The sequence below is a fragment of the Entelurus aequoreus genome, linkage group LG06 (genome assembly GCF_033978785.1).
Source record: "Entelurus aequoreus isolate RoL-2023_Sb linkage group LG06, RoL_Eaeq_v1.1, whole genome shotgun sequence".
Classification (NCBI taxonomy): domain Eukaryota; kingdom Metazoa; phylum Chordata; class Actinopteri; order Syngnathiformes; family Syngnathidae; genus Entelurus; species Entelurus aequoreus.
The window spans coordinates 32,977,226-32,997,460 of NC_084736.1; the positions used below are offsets into that span (position 1 = coordinate 32,977,226).

The following is a 20,235-nucleotide window of genomic DNA, read 5'->3' on the forward strand; positions in this document are numbered from 1 at the left end:
GTGCATATATGTAATATATGTGACATATTAGTGCATATATGTAATATATGCACAGTTTGTTTACTTTTTAGTGTGACGTGTGTTTTCAGCACCTGGTTTTTGTTTCTGTTGCCACGACGGCAGATTGTGCTCACCTGCCTCTGATTAGCGTTCGGGACGCACACCTGTTGCCCGAGCGCTAATCAGAGGGCTATTTAGTCTTTGCCCGGGCCTCACTCGGCCTGGCTTGCTAGTTTGTTCTCATGCAACAGTATACGACTTCTTCGATTCCTGCTAGCTTTCATGCTATATTATTTTTGCTTGCTAGCTCCCACGCTAGTCCCTTTGTTTTTGTTTTCCATGCTATGAGCACGTCTTTGTTTTTTTCCCTGCTATGATTTGTGCTTAAATAAATCATTTTCCTACCTGCACGCTGTGTCCGAAGCCCGTCTGCATCCCTGGGAGAACACCTCGCACCACGATGCGACCAGGTCGTTACAGTATGTGACATATTAATACATAAATGTAATATTTGTGACATATTTATGTAATTTATGTGCCAAATTAGTACATATATGTGCCACATTAGTACATATATGTAATATATGTCACATAGTAGTACATATATGTAATATAAGTGACATATTAGTACATATATGTAATATATGTGACATATTAATACATACATGTAATATATGACATATTAGTACATATATGTAATATATGTGACATATTAGTACATATATGTAATATAAGTGACATATTAATACATATATGTAATATGTGTGACATATTATTACATATATGTAATATATGTGACATAATACATATATGTAATATATGTGACATATTAATACATATATGTAAAATATGTGACATATTAGTACAAATATGTAATATATGTGACATATTAGTACATATATGTAATATATGTGACATATTAGTACATATATGTAGTATACGTGACATATATGTGACATATTAGTACATATATCTAATATATGTTACATATTAGTACATACATGTAATATATGTGACATATTAGTACATATATGTAATATATGTGACATATTAGTACATATATGTAATATATGTGACATATTAGTACATATATGTAATATAAGTGACATATTAGTACATATATGTAATATAGGTGACATATTATTACATATATGTAATATATGTGACATATTAATACATATATGTAATATATGTGACATATTAGTACATATATGTAATATAAGTGGCATATTAGTACATACATGTAATGTACGTGACATATTAGTACATATATGTAATATATGTGACATATTAGTACATATATGTAATATAGGTGACATATTATTACATATATGTAATATATGTGACATATTAGTGCATATATGTAATATAAGTGGCATATTAGTACATACATGTAATATATGTGACATATTAGTACATATATGTAATATAAGTGGCACATTAGTACATACATGTAATATATGTGACATATTAGTACATATATGTCATATATGTGACATATTAGTACATATATTTAGTCCTGAATAATGTTTGCTTTTAATGTGTTGACAAATGTGAGGATTGTAAAAATAAAAATGTGTATATTGATTTGAATGTAAATGTTTTGCAGAACATGTAAATGATATAAAATATGGGATTTCTGGGGATGGTTTGAATTGGTTGAGGAATATAGAAATGAATAAAAGTGTTGATTTAAAAATGAATAGAACAACTTTAATACAACACGTGTGCGTATTAACAGATTATTGATGAATATTTACAAAGTGTGAGTCTCCATGTTGCCTTCAGCTGTCTGCAAGCACACACTCATCCTGTAATGGCTGCCATCGCTCATTGTTTGCATCCTGCTTTGTCTGCAGCCATTTTAGCTGAGAGGAGGAGGGGCAGCAAGTTAGCACAACACTCGGACTCTGAGAGGCAAGCTGCTCGCTAACCTTTCACACGCCACCTCTCGCTACACAGGAAGTAGACGCCTCATCAAACATTTTCATAAACACACCAGACTCACTTGACATATCATCTGTTTAAGGTTGAAACATCATCTGTTTAATGTTGAAATATAATCTGTGTAATGTTGAAATATCATCTGTGTAGTGTTGAAATGTCATCCATGTAATGTTGAAGTATAATCTTTTTAATGTTGATATATCATCTGTATAATGTTGAAAAATCATCTGTGTAATGTTAAAAAAATGTATCTGTTTAAGGTTGAAATGTAATCGTTGTAAGGTTGAAATAGCATCTGTGTAATGTTGAAAAATCATCTGTGTAATGTTGAAATATAATCTGTATAATATTGAAATATAATCTGTGTAATGTTGAAATATCATCTGTGTAATGTTGAAATATCATCTGTGTAATGTTGAAATATCATCTGTATAATGTTGAAATATAATCTGCATTATGTTGAAATATCATCTGTGTAATGTTGAAATATTATCTGTGTAATGTTGAAATATAATCTGTTTAAGGTAGAAATAACATATGTATATGGTTGAAATATAATCTGTATAATGTTGAAATATAATCTGCATAATGTTGAAATATCATCTGTGTAATGATGAAAAACGACACCACCCTTTGGTCCGAAACAGCAGCTAGAAGAGAAGAAGCAGGAATTCCAATGAAACAGCACATTTTTGACCTTGTTATATATATATATATATATATATATATATATATATATATATATATATATATATATATATATATATATATATATATATATATATATATATATATATATAGGGACTGTCAAAGTTACCGCGATAACAAGTTATATACATATATATATATATATATATATATATATATATATATATATATATATATATATATATATATATATATATATATATATATATATATATATATATATATATATATATATATATATATATATATACATGTGTTGGTGTGTGTGTGTGTGTGTGTGTGTGTGTTCGTGTACGTGTGTGTGTGTGTGTGTGTGTGTATATATATACATATATATATAAACAGTATATATATATATATATATATATATATATATATATATATATATATATATATATATACATATATATATATATATATATATATATATATATATATATATATATATATATATATATATATATATATATATATATATATATATATATATATATATATGTAAATAACACAGACATACATGTATATTGTATATATACTACACACACACACACAAACACGCACACGCACACACACACGCACACACACACACGCACACACACACACACACACACACATTTGTTATATGATTCAATATCCATTTAAAAGTATTTCTTCAATTATTTAATTCGATTTATTTTAAATAATTACATTCTACAAATCATTTAATTAAACTAAACATATTTTCCTAACGTATGCATGCATTTGATGTATGTAATACACGGGGCCTTTCTACAGATGTTTTTGTTACTTTATAAATACATTTCAGTAGTCTATCAATTATTAACCTTTAGTAAATTATGTATTAATATATTATATAGTTATAATGATGTATTATTGATTCATGTATATTCAATTGTGTAATATGTAAATATTAGCATACATGCCCACAACAAATATATTACTTTCTGTAAATCTCCTCAAGCTAAAATAAAAACACACAAAAGGCAAAATATTGTTTGTCATTAATTTCAGAATGAATGTAAATATAACGTGTGTGTGGATATTGAATGAAACAATGACATCCCAGGAAGAAGAAGACAAAAGCACATGTTAAATGTCTATTTGTCTTTTATTATCATATCAGTATTCCACTATGAAAATATGTGTACAATAAATAATTTGGATTTCACTATTCAAGAATCGCAATAAATAAACAAATTGAAATCATCAGTAGGTCTTTTTGTGTGTGTGTGTGTGTGTTGTTCCTCAGTTTAGATCCTCTAACGAGTCCACGCAGTTCCTGAGAGCTTTTGGAGCAAAACATCATAAATAAATCCACCATTGCACAACAAAAATAATATAAAAAAACGATCTAATAATTGTTCGTCGTAAAAAATAAAAAATAAAGATAATAATAAATACCTGGAATGAGAAAAGGGACAAAAAAGCCCGTGACGTCACGCGGGATCAGAAGTTGAGGTGCTGCAGGTCGATGGTGCACAAAGTGCTGGTGAACAAGTCCAAGTCCTCCTCCGAGAAGTTCACCGGACTGTTCAGGGAACTTTGCAGCGACAAAATCGCGTCTTCGTCGGAGAAGAAGCCCAGCTCGCACACCTTGGAGGTCGTGGACGGCCCACGTGACGACTCGCAGCTCCCGTCCCCGCCGCGCTTCTGGGCGGCGGCGAGCGTGTCGGAGTCCTCGCCGACGGGCGCCGGTAAGCCCCCGCCCTCCTGCGTGGGACGCGCATTGTCCCCGCTGTCACGCACGTGGGCGGAAGATGGATGGCCGCTCCCCGCCTCGCCGTCCGAGTCCTCCCCCGCTGGCTGGCTGGAGTACGGAGACGAGGCGTCGGCGCCTTCCAGCGGTTCCAGGCTGCCGGACGACTGGTGCACCGTCTGCCGCTTGTGCTTCATCCGCCGGTTCTGGAACCACACCTTCACCTGCCGCTCGCTCAGGTCCAGCAGGGCGGCGATCTCCACCCTCCTGGGCCGGCACAGATATTTGTTGAAGTGGAACTCTTTCTCCAGCTCCAGCAGCTGCGTGTTGGTGTAGGCGGTGCGTAGCCGGCGGGAGGCCGAACCCCCCGCCTCCGAGCCGGCCTGGTTGGGATCTGAGCACGCGGGGGAAAGGACGGAGATAATTACAATCTTAATTTGTAGAAAAACAAAATTATAATCATGATAATGAACAATAACCGCCAACAAAAACACGCAAACATCTCCAACAACTTGTCATGGTTTTGGATCTGAGATTTTTATAATGTCCATTTTATTTCTGCTTTTTCTGCTTGCTATTTTCCATCTTGTGGCTCCACAGTAACCGGACGCCATTACGCATCACCACACTACGGTACGGGCCGAGGGTCAAAAAGGAGTCCGGACGTTAATCGCGCGTTAAAAAAAATGATCATTGTTAAAGGACCTAGTAGTTATTCTGGCGTCAACTTTGACAGGCTCCACAGTAACTGGATGCTATTACACATTTCCTTAAACTACGGAACGGGCCGAGGGTCAAAAAGGAGTCCGGACACATGTGCGTAAATTTTTTTTTTTACCGTTAAAGGAACTTATCGCGGTAATTTTGACAGTCCCAATATATATATATATATATATATATATATATATATATATATATATATATATATATATATATATATATATATATATATATATATATATATATGTACACACATATTTATAGCGGTGTACTATTGGGGCTATGGAATTGGTTAAAAGAAACAAAATATATCAAATAATAAAATACACAAAATACATCATACACACATACATACACTTACACACGCCCACACACACGCACGCACGCACACACAAATTATTGTATTTGTTACCTTCTTGAGACCTGAGAAAAATGCCTACCTCTTTAGGACCACCCTTTCTATGTATATAAAAGATTTGTATTTACAACATCAATAATATATACATACTATGCAAGTATAAAAAAGCTTGTTGTGAAAAATGAGTCGGAATTTCACAAGAAAAACTTAGAATTTTGGCAGTGTTAAAATAAAAGTCGTCATTTTTAAAATTTTACAAGAAAAACTGAAAATGTGTGCAATATTAGGATAAAATTTGGAATTTTACTCAATAACAGTCGCAATTTTACAAGAAAAGCTTAAAATGTTGGCAATTTTATGAAAAGAGTTGTAATTTTAAATAATTTACTCAACAAAAGTCACAATTTTATAAGAAAACCTTAGAATTTTGGCAATTTTATGAAAAGAGTCGTAATTTCATTTGACAAAAGTCACAATTTTATAAGAAAACGTAAACATTTTGGCAATATTATAATAATAAGAAATATCACTATTTTACAAGAACAACAAAAAAAATTGGCAATATTGTGATAAAAGTCCGAATTTTAGATGACAAATGTCACCATTTTGCATTATAAAGTAATAATTTTACATTAAAAAGTAATAATTTTGGCAGTATTATGTTACAAGAAAAACTGAACATTTGTGCAACAATATGATAAAAGTTGACATTTTAGTCAATAACAGTCGCAATTTTACAAGAAAAGCTTAACATTTTGACAATTTCATGAAAAGAGTCGTAATTTTACTCGACAAAAGTAACAATTTTATAAGAACATTTTAAAATGTTGGCAATATTATAATAATGGTCGAATTTTACTGGGCAAAATTATGACAAAAGTCATAATTTTACTTAAAAAATGTCACTATTTTACTAGAACAACAAAAAAAATTGGCAATATTGTGATAAAAGCCCGAATTTTAGATGACAAATGTCGCCATTTTGCATTATAAAGTACACTACCGTTCAAAAGTTTGGGGTCACATTGATATGTCTTTATTTTTGAAGGAAAAGCACTGTACTTTTCAATGAAGATAACTTTAAACTAGTCTTAACTTTAAAGAAATACACTCTATACATTGCTATTGTGGTAAATGACTATTCTAGCTGCAAATGTCTGGTTTTTGGTGCAATATCTACATAGGTGTATAGAGGCCCATTTCCAGCAACTATCACTCCAGTGTTCTAATGGTACAATGTGTTTGCTAATTGGCTCAGAAGGCTAATTGATGATTAGAAAACCCTTGTGCAATGTTCACACATCTGAAAACAGTTTAGCTCGTTACAGAAGCTACAAAACTGACCTTCCTTTGAGCAGATTGAGTTTCTGGAGCATCACATTTGTGGGGTCAATTAAATGCTCAAAATGGCCAGAAAAAGAAAACTTTCATCTGAAACTCGACAGTGAATTCTTGTTCTTAGAAATGAAGGCTATTCCACAAACTTTTGAACGGTAGTGTAATAACTTTACATTAAAAAGTAATTATTTTGGCAGTATTATAATAAAAGTCGTAATTTTAGTCAACGCAAGTCAAAATGTTACTAGAAAAACTGAACATTTGTGCAAGGATATGATAAAAGTTAGAATTTTAGTCAATAACAGTCGCAATTTTACAAGAAGAGCTTAACATTTTGACAGTTTTTTGAAAAGAGTCGTAATTTTACTCGACAAAAGTCACAATTTTATAAGAACATTTTAAAATGTTGTCAATATTATAATAATGGTGGGAATTTTACTTGGCAAAATTGTGACAAAAGTCATAATTTTACTCAAAAAATTTCAGTATTTTACAAGAACAACAAAAACATTGGACATTTTTTGATGAAGGTCAGAGTTTTATATGAAAAATGTCGCCATTTTGCATTAAAAAGTAAACATTTTACATTAAAAAAGTAATAATTTTACGAGAAAATATTGCAATATTACAGAAACAGAAACACAAAATATGAGAAATTGTTCCCAATTTTATAAGAAAATAGTCGACACATTGTGAGAAAAAGACTGCTTTTAGTTATTTTTTTTAAAAATTGTTATTTTTTGTTTGTAATTGGTTTTTAATCTTCATTATTTACTTCAAGTTATTACAGTATGTCTCTATATACAGATTTATTAATTTTTTTAATACATTTTGGCCAAAGGGGGCGCGTGTCAATTTCTTACCAGCACCTGTTATTTCATATGTTGGCCAGAGGGGGGGCACTTCAAATTTTTACACACAATTGTTGTTTCATATGTTGACCAGAGGGGGAGCACTTTTAAAAGTGACACACAGTCGATTTGAAAAATCCCTCCTTTTTGTGACCACCCTCATTTTGATAGATTTCACCATTCTCTATTAGATGCAATGTTATTGGGACCATAATTTATGTCATCACTTGTTCACACCTCCTCATATGGAAGATACTTTTCCTTCTTCATGTCTCAAGAAGGGTAGAAATACAAGAACACACACACCCAAACACACTCACACGCACACACACACACACACACACACACACACACACACACACACACACACACACACACACACACACACACACACACACACACACACACACACACATTATTGTATTTGTTACCTTCTTGCCTACCTCTAGTATTATGATACAAGTCGTAATTTTCAAAATTTTACGAGAAAAACTGAACATTTGTGCAATATTATGATAAAAGTTGGAATTTTACAATAACAGTCACAATTTTACAAGAAAAGCTTAAAATGTTGGCAATTTTATGAAAACAGTCGTAATTTTACTCAACAAAAGTCACAATTTTATAAGAAAACTTTAACATTTGGGCAATATTATGATAATAATCTGAATTTTACTTGGCAAAATGATGGCAAAAGTTAGTTGTTCATCTGGCCTTTTTTTTTCGGGGATAAATAGGGAAGTGTTTCTTTAGCTGCCGTCTTGTTTTATCATATATTGCTGCCTTTGCACCTGTCAATGTTTACTTTTGAATGGACATTAAATCAACAAAAAATCCTGACTTTGGAGCAATGTTCACAGACTCTAGTATTTGGCTCTCCATAAGATGCAATGTTATTGGGACCATGATTTATGTCATCACTTGTGCACACCTCCTCATATGGAAGCTACTTTTCCTTCTTGATGTCTCAAGAAGGGTATAAGTACAAGAACACACACGCACGCACACACACACAAACACGCGCACACACACACACACACACACACACACACACACACACGCATATTTTTTTAAACCTATTTGAAATATTTTTTTCTCATATGTACTTGTGTACTAATGTAATATTATGACATTAAAACATATTTATAATAGTTATATATGACAAATGTTTAGGATTAACGATTATTTATTTGGTCATTAATGTAAATTGATATCAATATCTGCTATATATGAAAGTGGAAATATGTTCATATCTTTGTTTTACTTCCCAATGAAACCTTCTCAAATACATCATGTAATGTTTATATATATAAATATTATCTTACATTTTCTCACACAATTTATTTAAAAAAAAATATCACATGATTAATCATAACCTGCAAGTAAAATGTTTAAAAATGTTTGACAATAAAATTGCAAATGTTTTAAACTATCCGGCTCTTTCTAAACGGTTCATTTAAATTATGAATTATTAATTTACTTAATTTCACTTATTCGTGATTAAACAAAAACGTGTGATTATTATTATTATTTTTTAAATGACTCACTAATAAAAATGTTTTAAATGACAGCACTAATAAAAAACAATCTTTGTGTTACAGCAAATGAAAAAAGGTGCATGAATAAATATGTTTTGCTTCTTTCTGCTCCTTTTCAGACATGTGGTGAAGGTGTGTGATGTTGGAACTGTAGCATGTTTGTAATTAAATAATCATATATTGTGTGATTCATCTGCAGGATTATTAGCACTGTGAATCGACATGATCGTTACTGGGTTAACGATTCGATTCAGAATCGATTCCCGATTCACACCCATTCTCGCAATGACATATTTGTTATAATAATTATAATGAAACAAATTACAGGTTAGAAAATATCCTTATGTTTGCATGGAGATGGCCTAAAAGTGTCTGATTTTTAAAATCAATTTATGAAAATTATGAATGGATTTAGAATAGGATAAATAAGAATCGGGACTCCGAGGTGAATCAAATTTTTGTGCAACCTTGATGACTAAAGTCATCGTTTGTTGTGATTATTTGCAAATGCTTAAATTAATATAATATAATTAATGTACATACATCATGCAGTTTAATTAGGGCCAACACATTTTGCATGCAAATATGAAAATATAATAGTATATATACGTATGTACATATATATAAATATATATAATACACATGTCCTCTTTGCTAGCATGTAGCATAGAAATATGAACCTGCCCAACCCCCAACAGAATATTCCCATATGTGTCGCCATTATAGACAATTGTTCCAACATGGCCACCATCCAACATGGCCTCCTTCAGCATGACCATAAAGATTATGTTTATGTTTTTGGAATCCAACATGGCCTTCTTCAGCATGAACATAAATACTATGTTTATGTTATTGGAATCCAACATGGCCTCCTTCAGCATGGACATAAAAACCATGTTTATTTTATTAGCATCAAACATGGCCACCATCAGCATAAACATCCATCCATCCATCCATTGTCTACTGTTTGTCCCTTTCGGGGTCGCAGGGGGTGCTGGAGCCTATCTCAGCTGCATGAACATAAAGACTATAATTATGTTATTAGCATCCGACATGGCCACCATCAGCATAAACATAAAGACTATGTTTATGTTATTATAATCCATAATGGCCACCTTCATAATGAACATAAAGACTATGTTAATGTTATTAGCATCCAACATGGCCACCATCAGCAAAAACATAAAGACTATGTTTATGTTATAAGCATCCAACATGGCCACAATATGCATGAACACAAATACTATTTTTAAGTTTTTAGCATCCAATATTGCCTCCTTCAACATAAACATAAAGAATATGTTTATGTTATTAGCATCCAACATGTCCACCATTAGCATGAACATAAAGACCATGTTTATGTTATTAGCATCCAAACATGGCCAAAATAGGCATGAACACAAATACTATGTTTATGTTTTTAGCATCCAACATAGCCACTATTAGCATAAACATAAAGGCTATGTTTATGTTATTAGCATCCAACATGGCCACAATAAGTATGGACACAAATACTATGTTTATATTTTTAGCATTCAACATGGCCTCTTTCAGCATGAACATAAAGAGTATGATTATGTTATTAACATCCAACATGGCCACCATTAGCATGAACATAAAGACTATGTTTATGTTATAAGCATCCAACATTGCCAACATCAGCATGAACATAAAGACTATGTTTATGTTATTAACATCCAACATGGCCTCCTTCAGCAAGAACATAAAGACTACGTTTATGTTATTAGAATCCAACATGGCGTCCTTCAGCATAACAAAAAAGACTATGTTTATGTTGTTAGCATTCAACATGGCCTCCTTCAGCATGAACATAAAGATTATGTTTATGTTATTAGCATCCATCATGGCCACCTTCAAAATTAACATAACGACTATGTTAATGTTATTAGCATCCAATATGGCCTCCTTCAGCATGAACCTAAATATCAATCAATCAATCAATGTTTATTTATATAGCCCTAAATCACAAGTGTCTCAAAGGGCTGTACAAGCCACAACGACATCCTCGGTACAGAGCCCACATACGGGCAAGGAAAACTCACCCCAGTGGGATGTCAATGTGAATGACTATGAGAAACCTTGGAGAGGACCGCATATGTGGGTAGCATCCACTATGTTTATGTTCTTAGCATCCAACCTGGCCTCATTCAGCATGAAAATAAAGACTATATTTATGTTATTAGCATCCAACATGGCCTCCTTCAGCATGAACATAAAGACTATGTGTTGTATGCATCCAACATGACCTCCGTCAGCATGAACATAAAGACTATGCTTATGTTATTAGCATCCAATATGGCTTCCTTCAGCATGACCATAAAGACTAAGATTATGTTATTAGCATCCAACATGGCTTCCTTCAGCATGAACAGAAATACTATGTTTATGTTATTAGTATCCAACAAGGCCTCCTTCAGAATGAATATAAACACTATGTTTATGTTATTAGCATCCAACCTGGCCATCCTCAGCATAACAATAAATACAATGTTTATGTTATTAGCATCCAACATGGCCACCATCAGCATGAACATAAATACTATGTGTATGTTCTTAGCATTGAACATGGCCTCCTTCAGCATGAACATAAACACTATGTTTATATTATATGCATCCAACATGGCGTCCATCAGCATGAACAAAAAGACAATGTTTATGTTATTAACATCCAACATTACCACTATTAGCATTAACATAGAGACTATAGTTTTGTTATTAACATCCAACAGGGCCTCTTTCAGCGTGAACATAAAGACTATGTTTGTTATCAGCATCCAACATAACATTTTTATTTTATTAGCATCCAACACTGCCACCATTGGCATGGACATAGAGAATATATGTACGTTATTAGCATCCAACATGGCCACCTTCATCAGGAACATAAATACTATGTTTATGTTATTAGCATCCAACCTGGCAACATTCAACAAAAACATAAGGACTATGTTTATGTCATTAGCATCCAACATGGCCACCTTCAGCATAAACATAAACACATGTTTATGTCATTAGCATCCAACATGGCCACCATCGGCATGAACATAAGGAGTATGTTTATGTTATTAGCATCCAACCTGGCCTCCTTCAGCATGAACATAAATACTGTGTTTATGTTTTTAGCATCCAACCTGGCAACATTCATCATGAACATAAAGACTATGTTTATGTAATTAGCATCCAACATGGCCACCTTCAGCATAAACATAAACACATGTTTATGTAATTAGCCTCCAACATGGCCACCATCGGCATGAACATAAAGAGTATGTTTATGTTATTAGCATCCAACCTGGCCTCCTTCAGCATGAACATAAATACTGTGTTTATGTTATTAGCATCCAACATGGCTTCCTTCAACATGGACGTAAAGACTATGTTTATGTTACTAGCATCCAACATAGAACCCTTCAGCATAACAAGAAAGACAATGTTTATGTTAATAGCATCCAACATGGACTCCTTCAGCATGACCATAAAGACTATGTTTATGTTATTAGCATCCAACATGGACTCATTCAGAATGAACATAACAACTATGATTATGTTATTAGCATCAAAGATTGTCTCTTTCAGCATATCAATAAAGACCATGTTTATGTTAATAGCATCCAACATGGCCACCATCAGCATGAAAATACATATTATGTTTATGTTCTTAGAATCCATTATGGCCTCCTTCAGCATGAACATAAAGACTATATTTATATTATTATCATCCGACATGGCCTCCTTCAGCATGAACATAGGAAATTATGTTTATGTTCTTAGCATCCAACATGGCCTCCTTCAGCATGAACATAAAGACTATGTTTATATTATTAGCATCCAACATGGCTTCCTTTAGCTTTATTATAAATAAACATGGCTTTTTTCGGCATGAACATAAAGACTATGTTTATGTTATTAGCATCCAACATGGCCACGTTCAGCATAACAAGAAAGACTATGTTTACGTAATAAGCATTTAACATGACCTCTTACAGCATGAACATAAATACCATGTTTATGTTATTAGCATCCAACATGGCTTCCTTCAGCATGAACATAAAGACTATGTTTGTGTTATTAGCATCCAACATGGCCTCCTTCACCATAACAATAAATACTAATATTATGTTGTTAGCATCCAACATGGCCTCCTTCAGCATGAACATAAATATTATGTTTATGTTATCAGCATCCAAAAAGGCCTCCTTCAGAATGAATATAAATAATTTGCGTATGTTATTAGCATCCAACATGGCCACCCTCAGCATAAAAAGAAAGACTATGTTTATGTTATTAGCATCCAACATGGCCACCATCAGCATGAACATAAATACTATGTTTATGTTCTTAGCATTGAACATGGCCTCCTTCAGTAAGAACATAAAGACCATGTTTTTTTATTAGCATCCAACATGGCTTCCTTCAGCATGAACATAAAGACTACATTAATGTTATATGCATCCAACATGGCCACCGTCAGCATGAACATAAATATTATGTTTATGTTGTTAACATTCAACATGGCCACCATCAGCATGAACATAAAGACCATGTTTATGTTCTTAGTATCCAATATGGTTTCCTTCAGCATGAACATAAACACTATGTTTATGTTATATGCATCCAACATGGCGTCCATCAGCATGAACAAAAAGACTATGTTTATGTTATTAGTATCCATAATGGCTACCTTCAGAATAACAATAAATACTAACTTTATGTTATTAGCATCAAACATGGCCTCCTTCAGCATGAACATGAACACTATGTTTATGTTATATGCATCCAACATGGCCACCATCAGCATGAACATAAATGCTATGTTTATGTTATTAGCATCCAACTTGGCGTCCTTCAGCATGAACATAAAGACTATGTTTATGTTATTAGCATCCAACAAGATCTCCTTCAGCATATCAATAAAGACCAAGTTTATGTTATTAGCATCCAACATGGCCTTATTCAGCATGAACATAAAAACTATGTTTATGTTATTAGCATCAAACATGGCCTCCTTCAGAATTAACATAACGACTATGTTCATCTTATAGCATCTAACAAGGCCACCATCAGCATGAACGTAAATACTATGTTTATGTTCTTTGCATTCAACATGAGCTCCTTCAGCATGAACAAAAAGACGATTATTACGTCATTAGCATCCAAAATGGCCTCCTTCAGCATGAACATAAAGACTATGTTTATGTTATTAGCATCCAACATGGTCTTATTCAGCATATCAATAAAGACTATGTTTATGTTATTAGCATCCAACATGGCCTTATTTAGCATATCAATAAAGACTATGTTTATGTTATTAGCATCCAACATGGTCTTATTCAGCATATCAATAAAGACTATGTTTATGTTATTATCATCCTACATGGCCTCCTTCAGCCTGAACATAAAGACTATGTTTATGTTATTAGCATCCAACATGGCCTCCTTGAAAATGAAAATAAATACTATGTTTATATTCTTAGCATCAAACTTGGCCTCTTTCAGCATGAACATAAAGACTATGATTATGTTAATAGCATCCAACATGGTCACATCCATCATGAACATAAAAAGTATGTTTATGTTATTAGCATCCAAGATGGCTTCTTTAAGAATGAACTTAAAGACTATGCTTACGTTATTAGCATCCAACATGGAAACTTTCAGCATAACAAGTAAGACTATGTTTATGTTAATAGCATTCAACATGGACTCATTCAGCATGACCATAAATACTATGTTTATGTTATGAGCATGCAACATGGCCTCCTTCAGAATGAACATAACAACTATGATTATGTTAATAGCATCCAACATGGCCTCCTTCAGCTTATCAATAAAGTCTATGTTTATGTTATTAGCATCCAACATGGCCACCATCAGCATGAAAATAAATACTATATTTATGTTCTTAGAATCCAACATGGCCTCCCTCAGCATGAACATAAAAACTATGTTTATGTTCTTAGCATTCAACATGGCCTCCTTCAGCATGAACATAAAAACTCTGTTTATATTATTAGCATCCAACATGGCTTCCTTCAACATGGACGTAAAGACTATGTTTTTGTTATATGCATCCAACATTGCCTCCATCAGCATGAACATAAAGACTGTGTATGTTATTAGCATCCAATATGGCTTCCTTCAACATGAACATAAAGACTATGTTTGTGTTATAAGCATTCAACGTGGCTTCCTTTAGCATTATAATAAATAAACATAGCTTTTTTCGGCATGAATATAAAGACTATGTTTATGTTATTAGCATCCAACATGGCCACCTTCAGCATAACAAGAAAGACTATGTTTTTGTAATTAGCATCAAACATGGCCGTCTTCAGCATGAACATAAACACTATGTTTATGTTATTAGCATCCAACATGGCCACCATCAGCATGAACATAAATACTATGCTTATGTTATTAGCATTTAACATGGCCTCTTACATCATGAACATAAAGACCATGTTTATGTTATTAACATCCAATATGCCTTCCTTCAGCATGAACATAAAGACTATGTGTTGTAGGCATCCAACATGACCTCCTTCAGCATGAACATAAAGACTATGCTTATGTTATTAGCATCCAATATGGCTTCCTTCAGCATGAACATAAAGACTATGGTTGTGTTATTTGTATCCAACATGGCTTCCTTCACCATAACAATAAATACTAAGATTATGTTATTAGCATCCAAAATGGCCTCCTTCAGCATGAACATACATACTATGTTTATGTTATTAGCATCCAACAAGGCCTCCTTCAGAATGAATATAAATACTATGTTTATGTTATTAGCATCCAACATGGCCATCCTCAGCATAACAATAAATACAATGTTTATGTTATTAGCATCCAACATGGCCACCATCAGCATGAACATAAATACTATGTGTATGTTCTTAGCATTGAACATGGCCTCCTTCAGCAAGAACATAAAGACTATGTTTACGTTATTAGCATCCAACATGGCTTTCTTCAGCATGAACATAAAGATTATGTTAATGTTATATGCATCCAACATGGCCACCATCAGCATGAACATAAATATTATGTTTATGTTCTTAACATTGAACATGGCCACCATTGGCATGAACATAAAGACCATGTTTATGTTATTAGCATCCAATATGGCTTCCTTCAGTCTGAATATAAACACTATGTTTATGTTATATGCATCCAACATGGCCTCCTTCAGCATGAACATAAAGACAATGTTTATGTTATTAGCATCTATAATGGCTTCCTTCAGCATGGACGTAAAAACTATGTTAAGTTATATGCATCCAACATGGCGTCCATCAGCATGAACAAAAAGACTATGTTTGTGTTATTAACATCCAACATGACCACCTTCAGCATAACAATAAATACTAACTTTTTTGTTATTAGCATCTAACATGGCCTCCTTCAGCATGAACATAAACACTATGTTTATGATATATGCATCCAACATGGCCACCATCAGTATGAACATAAATACTATGTTTATGTTATTAGTATCCAACTTGGCGTCCTTCAGCATGAACATAAAGACTATATTTATGTTTTCAGCATCCAACATGGCCTCCTTCAGAATGAACATAAAGACTATGTTTATGTTATTAGCATCCAACAATATCTCCTTCAGCATATCAATAAAGACTAAGTTTATGTTATTAGCATCCAACATGGCCACCTTCAGCATAACAAGAAAGACTATGTGTATGTTATTAGCATCCAACATGGCCTTATTCAGCATGAACATAAAAGCTATGTTTGTTATTAGCATCCAACATGGCCTCCTTCAAAATGAACATAACTACTATGTTTATGTTAATAGAATCCAACAAGGCCACCATCCGCATGAACATAAAGACTATGTTTATGTTTTCAGCATCCAACATGGCCTCCTTCAGAATGAACATAAAGACTATGTTTATGTTATTAGCATCCAACAATATCTCCTTCAGCATATCAATAAAGACTAAGTTTATGTTATTAGCATCCAACATGGCCACCTTCAGCATAACAAGAAAGACTATGTGTATGTTATTAGCATCCAACATGGCCTTATTCAGCATGAACATAAAAGCTATGTTTGTTATTAGCATCCAACATGGCCTCCTTCAAAATGAACATAACTACTATGTTTATGTTAATAGAATCCAACAAGGCCACCATCAGCATGAACATAAAGACTATGTTTATGTTCTTTGCATTCAACATGAGCTCCTTCAGCATTATTATAAAGACCATGTTTACATTATTATCATACAAAATGGCCTCCTTCAGCATGAACATAAAGATTATGTTTATGTTCCATGCATCCAACATGGCCACCATCAGCATGAACATAAAGACTATGTTTATGTTATTAGCATCCAACATGGTCTTATTCAGCGCATCAATAAAGACTATGTTATGTTATTAGCATCCAACATGGTCTTATTCAGCATATCAATAAAGACTTTGTTTATGTTATTAGCATCCTACATGGCCTCCTTCAGCCTGAACATAAAGACTATGTTTATGTTATTAGCATCCAACATGGCCTCCTTCAGCATGAACATAAAGACTATGTTTATGTTATTAGCATCCAACATGGCAACTATCAGCATGAACATAAAGACTATGTTAATACGTTTAATAATGTTCTATGTTTATTAATGTTTAATATCTAATCATGTTCAATAATGTTTAATAATATTGAATAATTTTTATTAATATTTAATAATGTTTAATGATGTTTAATAATGTTTAATAATGTTTATTAATATTTGATAATGTTTAATAGTGTTTAATCATGTTTATTAATATTTAATAATGTTTAATAATGTTTGTTAATGTTTATTAATGTTTAATAATGATTAATAATGTTTATTAATATGTAATAATATTTAATAATGTTTAATAATATGTAATAATATGTAATAATGTTTATTAATGTTTATTAATGTTTATTGATTTTTATTGATGTTTATTAATGTTCTATGTTAATAATGTAGCCATATCATGCTTCATGCATGCAATAATCAAATGTATAAATGCATGATTGAAAAGTAAAACAAAACAAAAACAAAAAAAGCACATTAGGGTCGTGGGTGAGGACAAAATGTCAGCTTGCATTCCCGTCACGAGTACCGACCTGAGGGGGACTCGGCGCCCGCCGAAGCGTACCCGGAGGCGGCGTGCGACGGCGAGGACGAGGCGGGCGGGACGGCGGCTCCAGCAGCGGCTTTCAGACATTTCTTGGCCGACTTCTTCTCCTTCATCCACGGGAACTTGTGCGCCAGGGGCCCCGCCGGCGGACCGTGGACCCTGCGGCGGTCCCGCTGGCTCCCGCACGCCGGCGGTGTGGCCTGGCCGCCGGCGGCGCACGGACTGAGGCTGGGGATGATGTGTTCGAAGGGAGGCGGAATTACTGTCGACTCCTTGATTGATGAAGTGTGAAAGGCGTCCAGGACTGCGGGGAACGACGTCAGACACTCGGCGAGGGACGGCTGGCTGTTGATGAATCCCATCTCTCTCTCCACCTCAAAATTCATCGCTTCCCGCAGACCTCACCGTCCAAGGCCGAAGCGCGTCCCGCCTGCTCCCGACGTCCCGGCGTGGATGACGCCACTCACGCGGTATATTTGTGATATTAGTGGCGCGCGGGGACTAGCGGCGACATCATACACCAGCTCGCAGGGGCGAAAATGCAGCCGATTCCTGCTCACGTGACCCGCGGGAGCCAATGGGAGGCCGCGGCCTGGCAGCGACTTTGGACACTGGGAAGATGCAGAATGTATTTGTCGGGGGAAATGTCGGGAACGGAGGCTCATATGTGGCATTAAAACACGGCATTGTTCGCGGGGACAAAAAGAGCCGTGGTAGTCACGTGACCGCGTGGGCGCGCCAAACAAAACATCAACATTCCCTTTCAAAACACCAGCGTTTTGACACACAATCTACTAAAGTCTCCACGAACACATTATTCTCTTAATAATTAATGCTCATTTATTTGGTGTATTTTGACACGTTTATGTTGACATATGTTCATTTAAAACGTCTTCACTTCCTACATTGTATTGTCTAACCGTGAGAAAAAAGTGAATCATCCCTCAAAATAATTTTGTGTAATTGATATTTATTTCCCAACTTAAAAATAACAAATTTATTAGTTTTTTAATTAATCAATCAGAATATTTCAGATTAAAAAATAAAATAAAAGTAGTATGTATATAAAATAAATGCATCATTAACATTTGAATATAAAACAAAAAAAGAATATAGCCTATATTTTTTAATAAAAAGTATTGTTTTAATTGTCTTATATATGCATTGTTTAATCTGTGTCCTGATTATGAGTATTAATGCACTATAAATTATTAGTATTATTATTATTATTATTATTATTATTATTATTATTATTATTAATATACTTATTTACTTACTTATTATATATATATGTATATATATATATATAATGTATAATATTTTTAATAAAAACATATATTCATATATTCAAATGTTAATGATGCATTTATTTTATATACTATCTATCTATCTATCTATCTATCTATCTATCTATCTATCTATCTATCTATCTATCTATCTATCTATCTATCTATCTATCTATATATATATATATACATTAATATATATATATATATATATATATATATATATATATATATATATATATATATATATATATATATATATATATATATATATATATATATATATATATATATATATATATATAGGAATAAGAAAAGCAACACTTACAAAAATCCTAAATAAATGTATAAAATAAGATACAGTAACGACATTTATATATAAGACAATCAAAACAATACGTTTTATAAAAAAATATAGGCTATTTTCGTTTTTTATTTTATATTCAAATGTTAATGATGCACTTATTTTATATACATACTATTTTATATATATCTATATATATATACTATACCACAGGAATAAGAACAACAACACTTACAAAAATCCTAAATAAATGTATAAAATAAGATACAATAACGACATTTAAAATAAATAGTAGTCAACCGAAAATTTAACAGTATGCAGTAAGACAAA

General features: G+C 33.1%; 1 protein-coding gene across 3 annotated transcripts; it reads right to left on the reverse strand.

Moving 5' to 3' along the window:
* Positions 1-1,740: 1,740 nt before the first annotated feature.
* Positions 1,741-18,772, reverse strand: hoxb2a (homeobox B2a). 3 transcript variants are annotated; one of them, XM_062050569.1, is made up of 3 exons: positions 18,302-18,772; positions 4,057-4,745; positions 1,741-2,597 (listed from the first exon to the last, which is right to left on the reverse strand). In XM_062050569.1, the coding sequence occupies exons 1-2, from the start codon at positions 18,699-18,701 to the stop codon at positions 4,102-4,104; spliced, it is 1,044 nt and encodes a 347-aa protein (XP_061906553.1). In that variant the 5' UTR covers positions 18,702-18,772; the 3' UTR covers positions 1,741-2,597; positions 4,057-4,101. The 3 variants fall into 3 exon arrangements, with proteins under 3 accessions (XP_061906553.1, XP_061906554.1, XP_061906552.1); XM_062050570.1 differs by lacking the exon at positions 1,741-2,597 and adding an exon at positions 3,558-3,941; XM_062050568.1 differs by lacking the exon at positions 1,741-2,597 and having other exon boundaries at positions 3,558-4,745.
* Positions 18,773-20,235: the final 1,463 nt, after the last annotated feature.